Raw genomic sequence first — 9,573 nt, 5'->3', positions numbered from 1 at the left:
CGCGCCTTATTTGAAACGCTGATTGTGAGGTTTTCAAATTTGAGCAAAACCTAATTAAATGTTTTGCAAGAAACAGATTGTTTAAAGAACCAAAAGGACTTCACCAAACAAAATATGAAGCCCATTGACAAATAACCACTATAGTGCGCATTGTGTTGAATGATCTTTCTTCAAACTTGGAATAAATAAATAAATAATAATAAACAAATTTTGGATTTATAAAGCGCCTTTCTCCCGATCTTAGAGGACTCAAAGCGCTGTAATTTCGCTGCAATGGTGAATCATCACAATCATATCGCATCAACTACGCCAGTTGTTGCCGTACGGCGCATACCTATCCGCATTTAGATTGTAAAATCCACCAATTATATGTGCAGCTCCCCAAATTCCATTGGGTGAAGGAAGTTTTTGATAACCAAACAACTAATCACCGATACAGGAGGAAACCGGAGATCCCGGAGAAAACCTCGAGAGCGAGCATGGAATCGGGATAAACCAAGTGCACATGAGTCCTTGGGCTGCGCCGGGGCTTGAACCCGGGACCTCAGTGGTGCAAGGCGATGGAACTACCGCTGCGCCAACTCGCTCCAACCCCCCCCCCAAGTGAATGAAGTGAATTGACGCATGCGTTATGTAATCGGTCATTTCTTCGCAATCAGTCAACCGATTCCAGTAAAATTAGCGTATAAGATGCAGAATAAGATGAGCTACACGTTGATTTTTAGATTTTTGTTTGGATTCTGATGTCTATTTCTCGACTTACGTCCAAATTCATTTGCCCGGTCATTTTTTTCTGGGACACCCTGTATATCGCTTGGATTTTTTGCTCGGTTTTATTTCAACGCGAACGTCTGATTGGTAACTGTGCCAATAGCGTGTTGTCACTTAAACTTGGAACATATTTATCAATAGACGATCAAAAGAAGGGCATGTGTAAGCGACTGCTCTCTTTTTCTTGGTCAAGTGGGTTATTGGTCACACTTTAAGACAAAAGACTCTACCTTAGGCGCTTCGTTTGAATAAACATGAATGTACTCACAAGGCGATGACCTCCTCAACAGGGATTATGTCGGAGGCCAGCGCTAATCTCCTTATCATATTATTCTTAAACTCGATATAATGTTTCGATTAAATATTCTTTAGATAGTAGGCTATTATGTAATAAATGCTGAATTATTAAAGTTATCGTTTATGGAGGCTGAATTTTGAGCTTCGTGGGGGACACAACGACTTTATGCAACATTGTTCTGTTATTATCAAATTTATTTGGGTTTGAGGTGATAATTCCTAAACTTTGTCAGCAATTGGCATTTGTCTCAGCTGAATGCACATGTAATGTTACATTTTTTTTTCATTTTAAAAGTTTGAATGTTCCCCACTAGGGTCAAATGTTAAAAACGTACCGTACAAAAACAAATACGCGGATTCCTGGTTGTCCAATGAACTCACTTTGTTTATTTATGTAAAGTAAGTCTATAACACTTGGTCCGGGGGCATTCAAATTTTATGAGTACGTACCACTTTTTCAATAGCTCCTCCCACATTCAAAACTGGTACATTGTAAGTGCATTCAGCTGTGACAAATGCCAATTGCTGACAAAGTTCAGGAAATATCACCTCAAACCCAAATAAATTTGATGATAACAGAACAATGTTGCATAAAGTCTAAAATTGTGTCCCCCACAAAGCTTTAATTCAGCCTCCCTAAATCCGCCATTTAGGCAAATGCACTACATTATGAGCACCGTAATGCAAACTTACGGAAAACACATTTGTCATCAAAAATTATTTGACACCATCTCCCGACACACCCCAATAAATATTTAACCCGTGCGGTTTATGCAGGCCCCTTTCAGATAAGTCTTGACACTTCGTGAAGAAATATTCCATACTAAATGTCAAGTCTGTATAAGAAAATGTACATGATTTTTGGCACAGATTATGACAGTGTTAATGTTGTGGGCTAGCAAATTTGCTTACAGTCCATATTCCTTCAAAGAAAGGATATTGCGAACCAGACATATCTTATGTAGTCAATGTACTACTATCCAGTAATAACGGAGAATATCTAGAATACGTTTTTCTAAAAAGCAAATATTTTTCTGTCGATTTGCTGAAGTCTGGTTTATGAAACAAAATATCTGTCAATGTAAGAGCGGATATGGAGTCAGGCCTGTTTACCTGAAGAAATTGTGTTAAAGGTGGAAAGAGCACCATTTTTTAGATTGTCATCTGTGCGAGGATTTTATACATAGGATATATAGGTCTTCAGTGGACTTCGCTGACCAGTGATCTTCGCAGGACAAGTGAATCAGGACATACAATGTACATCAAGAATAACACCAAGAATAACAGAACTTAGTAAATATAAACCACAAGAAGAAGGCTGTTGGATAAGTAACATCCATTTGATTGATTATAATGGGCATGCATTTTATGTTTATGTCTAAGATCATTATACTTTACTTTTGATTAAAGGTTCAGACAGTTCGTTTTGCTGTGCATTCTGAAGTGAATTGGGTAACAGGTGTTTCTGGCCTTTGGTCATTAACGACTCGTAACACACCGTAGGTCTATAATAATATATAGTTGGCAGAAAAATGCATGGTGGAGCCACACAGATTTATGGATGCAGACTTCTCTATACCTACTTTTTGCTGTTTTTGCAACCATCATCAGTATACCAATTTTTCACAAAAATTTCAGTTTTTATCAAATGCGCCAAATTGGGTCTCCACTGAGAACCCACCCATCAATATACAAAAATCCCAAACTGTTTCACATCCCTGTATAGCCACGGGTCTTACACCATCGGCGTATCAGGATAAATACCATGTGAAATGGCTAATTTCGGGTGGAATTTTCTCATATTCCGAACTCTGAATCTTTTTAGATGTCATGCAAACAAATAGTTACTCCTTGTATTTCCATGTATCGCCCAGGCCTATTAGTGGTATGTAACCTATTATATGTACAAAAGTACTCCAATCTCGGGTAAAATGCCATGAATGTAAACATTGACATTTGCAATACATGTTTTAACAATAAAATTTCTGGAAACTGCATGACGAGTAAAAGATCAATGATTTTCAGGAACCCTGTATGATGACTGTTTCGCTGTTTTTGCTTCAACCTAGGACTATATTTGGAGATTCGTATCTGTATCTGTATGGGAGGGCGAGTTAGCGCAGCGGTAATTCCCTCGCTTTGCACCACTGAGGTCCCGGGTTCAAGCCCAGGCGCGGCCCAAGGACTCATGTGCACTTGGTTTATCCCGATTCCATGCTCGCTCTCGCAGGTTTTCTCCGGGATCTCCGGTTTCCTCCTGTATCGCAAAAATCGGTGATTAGTTGTTTGGTTATCAAAAACTTCCTTCACCCAATGGAATTTGGGGAGCTGCACAGATAATTGGTGGATGTTACAATCTAAATGCGGATAGGTGTGCGCCGTTCGGCAGCAACCTAGTTGATGCGATCTGATTGTGATGATTCACCATTGCAGCGAAATTACAGCGCTTTGAGTCCTCTAAGATCTGGAGAAAGGCGCTTTATAAATCCAAAATTTATAATTTATTTATTATTTAGCCTGTCCTAGCACGATACGATCAGATTAAGATTGATTTAGGGTTAGTTTTCCGATTTAGGCTTGCTGATTAGTGTTAGAATTGTTGATTAGGGTCAGGTTTGCAATAGGATTAGGGTTTCATAGGCTAGGCTCGTGGATAGGGATAGAATGCCTAGGCCTACTGTATTTACACGTATATGTATGATATTTAGGGCAAGGAAATCACCAATAAATTGTGAATGTGGGTTTATTAAATTAACAAAGTGGCATGTCTATAATTATGAACATCAACATTGATGTTTCATCAACATTAAGCTTTCTATATGTATACGCAGGCAAGCGAAGGTTGTTGAATTTGGAAGCCCTGAAATCACAGAAACCAGCCGTAAACTAAATACTAATGCCACCCCCCCCACCACCACCACCACCCGTTACTACCTCAACGGGTTCTAAAAACATACCTTAGTAGTCGAATAAGATGCACGTTTTTTGCCAGGCCAAATACAGTTAAAATCGAGAAATGGAAGCAAAACATAGCTAGAAAAGTCTCCATGACGAATATCAGATCCATAGAGTTGGATGTTTCTATAGGTTAAATACCACTAATTATGTATTACACGGGTTTCTATGGAAAAATGGCTAATTTCGGGTAGGATTTTCTCATAATTCATAACTATCACAGTTAAATGCCACTAATATCAGGTAAACATATATGATTTAGATGCCAAATGATCAAAAACTCAACATAGGTTGACCTGAGACTTTTGTTTCAACGCACTGAACCGTAAACACCTTAAAATGGCAGTGCGCCCTCGAAGTTACAATATGGTAGGGCAAATATTTACCGAAGCCGTGCTTATGAATCATTAAAAGCGGCACTTTACTGTTTTGAGCTTTTGGAGTTAATTTGTAATGTTTGACTTTATGCATCTTAGCAGCATGGATACTGATATTGGACTCTGTCATGTTTGACATTTGCTTAAAAAGTTACCTTTTTCAGAGTCATCATTGAGCAGCGACGTAGCTTGCGACACCATCACGGCGTCTCCATTCAGCGTAGTGATGTAAATACTAATGCCCTTTTTGGGTAATTTTAGGTAATGTTTACAATCCTCCGGTCACATGACCACCCGATGGGTGGTCAAGTGTCAGCAGATCATTGTAGATGGCGGGCAGGTCGTATCCGGCGAATATATTAGTCGAATAAGATGCACGTTTTTTGCCAGGCCAAATACAGTTAAAATCGAGAAATGGAAGCAAAACATAGCTAGAAAAGTCTCCATGACGAATATCAGATCCATAGAGTTGGATGTTTCTATAGGTTAAATACCACTAATTATGTATTACACGGGTTTCTATGGAAAAATGGCTAATTTCGGGTAGGATTTTCTCATAATTCATAACTCTCACAGTTAAATGCCACTAATATCAGGTAAACATATATGATTTAGATGCCAAATGATCAAAAACTCAACATAGGTTGACCTGAGACTTTTGTTTCAACGCACAGAACCGTAAACACCTTAAAATGGCAGTGCGCCCTCGAAGTTACAATATGGTAGGGCAAATATTTACCGAAGCCGTGCTTATGAATCATTAAAAGCAGCACTTTACTGTTCTGAGCTTTTGGAGTTAATTTGTAATGTTTGACTTTATGCATCTTAGCAGCATGGATACTGATATTGGACTCTGTCATGTTTGACATTTGCTTAAAAGTTACCTTTTCAGAGTCATCATTGAGCAGCGACGTAGCTTGCGACACCATCACGGCGTCTCCATTCAGCGTAGTGATGTATTGTTTACAATCCTCCGGTCACATGACCACCCGATGGGTGGTCAAGTGTCAGCAGATCATTGTAGATGGCGGGCAGGTCGTATCCGGCATCCCTGTTGAGCGTGGGCTTTTGTGTCTTTATCTCTATGGCTTCCCTGATCTTCCTGTTCCAAAAATGGTCTTCCCTGCCGATAACTTCCACATCTTCAATACTGATATCATGTTTATGATCAGCTTTGTGGTCATCGACTGTTGTTCGAGGGGTGGTTCTAGTATTTTCTTTGAAACGGGTGCCGAGAGATCTACTTGTCTCACCAACATATTAAGTGTTCTCACAATCGGGTTTTGTAGATTACACCACATTTGTTTGGTTTTGGGGTTTTGTCATGAGCCCCATATGAGCCCCATATGTCATATATTATGGGCCCAGGGTCCCAAATTTTAAAATAAGGGGCAACAGATTAACAAGGCTAGCTATAAAACTACAAGGGCACTAGGGCTCATATGTGGCACATGTATGGGCCTTAAGTTGTAATGTGTCTTCTGCCCATTTTGGCCCCAGATGTTTAAGGCTAGGGGCCCCAGAGGCCCAAATGTTAAAACAAAGGGCCGGTCGTGTCTCAGCAAATAAAGTAGCTACAGTGTTTAGATTTGGTCTTCAGCATTATATTGTTATATGTATATATGAGCCCCATATGTCACATAATATGGGCCCAGGGCCCCAAACGCTAAAACATAGGGCCAGCCGTTATTCAGTAAATAAAGCAGCTACAGTGCCCAGCTTGAGTCTACTGATAGCACTTGAGAATTATACTTCAACATGTGTACATGAGCCTCATAAGTCAAATATTATGGGCCAGGGCCCCAAAGGTTTAAAAGGGCCATCCGTTTATCATCAAATAAAGCAGCTTCAGGGCTCGGAGTTTGTACACAGATTGCACCTGCGAATTATATTGTTAATAACACCCACCCCACCCCATTCACAGACAATAGCGTAATTATAATAATATAGATGACAGAAACGTTAAGGCTGTTCTATTTAATTTACAAACTCCCTCTGAAATAACCACAAAATAGGCTGTTCCATTTAATTTACATACTCCCTCTGGAATAGCTTTCCCCTAATCAAAGTGCATAATTATTGTGAATTTCAATAGCGTATTAGGCCTATATTAATTATACAGTAAGCCAAAAATTAAGGTACCAGTTGTGTTCACCAACCCCTGTATGTCCTCAATAAAGACAAATGTGTCAAAATTAAAACAAGCAGCCGATGCCTGTACTCTTTAGCTCTGATTTAAGACCTTATTTGTTGAAATTGGTTGAGAATTAAAGAAACGGTAGTCCAAAACCTGATAAAGATACGAACAAAAAAAAAAGTTGTACTTTTGTGTTCTAATCAATGAAAGCACGACGCTAGTTTTTCGTGCTAATCAATGAAAGCATAGCGCTAGTTATCTTGTTCGCGAACGCTTTGTGTACAAATCAATAGGGCATGCAATGTGGCAAACTGCAACTTTTTAATTAGCATCTTCCTTGGGTTTTTGGATCGTCGTGTCTTTATTTTGAAAACAATGTCAACGAATGAGGTCTTAAATTCGAGCTAAAGGCTGTAGCTATTGGCAATTTGTTCCAATTATTACATATCTGCCTTTGTTTAGGATATACAGGGGGTGAACGTAACTGGTACCTACATTTTTTGGCTTACTGTAGATGATGATAATTGGAAATACCATGTGTGAAGCGTTAAGGCTGTTCCATTCAAATTACATACCTTTGGCTGTTCCATTTAATTTACATACTCCCTCTAAAATAGCTGTTCCATTTAATTTACATACTCCTCTGAAATAGCTGTTCCATTTAATTTACATTCGCCCTCAGAAATAGCTGTTCCATTTAATTTACATACTCCCTCTGAAATGGCTGTTCGATTTAATTTACATACTCCCTCTGGAATAGCTTTCCCCTAATCAAATTGCATATTGTGAATTTCAATCTATCAAATTGCATAGCTTCACTGTGAATTAGAGAGACTGACAACATCAACCTAAGTCCTCAGCAAATAAGGACTGTAAGTTTGTGTAAACCGATGACATGCGGGTATAGCCGTATTTGTGTACAAATATATAGCCTTCTAGTTTGTCTACTCTGTCCATAAGCGTTCTAACTACTGACCGTTTGTGCTCCAGATGGTGGTTCGAGTCAAAGTTCAGTGTGCGTTGGTGTGCGATATATGGTGACCTTGGTGCTACCGTCGTCCTCAACATGAATGCACGTGTCTAAGAACGGGAGTTACCCTCTTCGAAGATGTGGAAGTTATCGGCAGGGAAGACCATTTTGGAACATTAAGATCAGGAAGCCATAGAGATAAAGACACAAAAGCTCACGCTCAACAGGGATGCCGGATACGACCTGCCCGCCATCTACAATGATCTGCTGACACTTGACCACCCATCGGATGATCATGTGACCGGAGGATTGTAAACAATACATCACTACGCTGAATGAAGACGCCGTGATGGTGTCGCAAGCTACGTCGCTGCTCAATGATGACTCTGAAAACGGTAACTTTTTAAGCAAATTTATGCATCTTCTTCTTTTTGCCCAGTTGGTTTTTTAATACGGCAAAACTGTCAACAAATTGCCAGTTTTACCACTTTGCAGGCAAAAACAGGTTTCAACCGACCCTGTTACCTCTAAACTGTTAAAGTTCATGAAAAAGAGGTCAACATTCGGGTAAAACAATTAAAGGTCCATTTTCTTTAAAAGATATGATAAAAAAAACCATCAAAGGTCCAGTTAGGGTAAAAGTCAAAATTCATTTTTTCGAAAAACAGGTCTCTATTCCGGAGGAATCTAAAACTGCATTAGTATACAACTTGACGGTCATACTTTGGGTTTTCAATGATCTCTTTGCTCGACATGGAATATCAAACTTTTGACACAAAAGACAACAAAAGGAAAACTATTTGTTATCATTTTATATATTGCACAGTTTTATTTATATCTCGTTAATACGAACGAACATTGGCTATTTACACAGTTACACAAATACACTATAAAATGGTTGACAATGAAACTTGTCTGTTTGGTGCGGTTTTGCTTCGATTTTTGTTCACAAGTGTTCCAAGTCTATGAATAAAGACCAGATATTATAATGCATTATTGTTCATCACCGCATATGTTTGCTACTCTCATTAAAATTCACGTCATGTGCTCAGTTAGGTAGTGAGAATATCACTGAATCAACATTTATATGAGAACCATTTTGTTTTTGAATATTCTTAATAGAGTTCGTTTAAGCAGCAACATCCGACACTAGTATTGCCGTGGTTTGCTGTGGCTGTAATCAGTGGTCATTATACGATTATCAGGGGTCAATTATCAATAATCAATAATTAATCGATTATGATCCGTGTAGTGTATTCTTCATCTTGTTTACTTCCTGCCCGATCTGTATGGGCCAGTCAGCTGGTCCCAACGTTCTGAAAATAAATGAATGTAGAATAAGTAATTAGTATTTAATTAGTTCATTCTTCGCACCCGTATGTTTCAAATGAGAAGACTGTTGCGCGAAATATCCGCACCTCGTTGTAATCTACAATTATCGATTGTATTTGCACCATTGGGTGATGATGGGCTGATACCTATTATAATCTGGAAAGTGACACTCAATTAGACTATTTAGGATGTCTGACCTGACCTAAGGCGTCGGCACGGATGCCTTGCCATCTGATCCATGGTGAATCCATGCCATACCACTCGGTCTTTGACCATTCTTCCTGCTGCTGTTATGGAGGTGATATTTCGAGCTAAGCAGTCTGTTTTGATAGTGTCCATCTATCTTTTGGGAGGTCTTCCACGTTGTCTTTTCCCATGTATATTGCCCTCTATCACAATTTTGGGGTACATGTCATTTCGCATTCGCTGTATGTGGCCAAAGAAGCGGATCCTTTTTTGGGTAATTTTATCAATGATTTTGGATGTCTACCATAATAATATTCCGGTGGAAATAAGTGCATACCCGAGACTTCTAGACATACTTTTATCACGACATAAATAATGTTATCGCTAAATTTATGATGCTATCAAACCATTGGTATTAACTGAAACTCCTGTAGTGTGCTCGAGAATTGTAGCCAACTCTCTTCACTTGGGTGACGACTACAGACGACCAAGTTTCATTTTTTTTTTTTTGGGAAATTTCTGAATTTTAAATGTTAATGACCATAATC

At 39.0% G+C, this 9,573-nt stretch overlaps 1 protein-coding gene across 1 annotated transcript in view; it reads right to left on the bottom strand.

Moving 5' to 3' along the window:
* Positions 1 to 8,306: 8,306 nt before the first annotated feature.
* The window catches only part of LOC140169792 (uncharacterized), a 14,788-nt gene continuing 13,521 nt past the window's right edge, over positions 8,307 to 9,573 (bottom strand). Inside the window, exon 6 of the mRNA XM_072193097.1 lies at positions 8,307 to 8,823. Coding sequence (XP_072049198.1) covers positions 8,806 to 8,823 — 18 coding nt within the window. The 3' untranslated portion in view covers positions 8,307 to 8,805. The remainder of the gene's footprint in view (positions 8,824 to 9,573) is intronic.

This window comes from Amphiura filiformis, chromosome 14 (genome assembly GCF_039555335.1).
Source record: "Amphiura filiformis chromosome 14, Afil_fr2py, whole genome shotgun sequence".
NCBI lineage: Eukaryota > Metazoa > Echinodermata > Ophiuroidea > Amphilepidida > Amphiuridae > Amphiura > Amphiura filiformis.
This window is presented reverse-complemented; position numbering and strand designations above follow the sequence as displayed.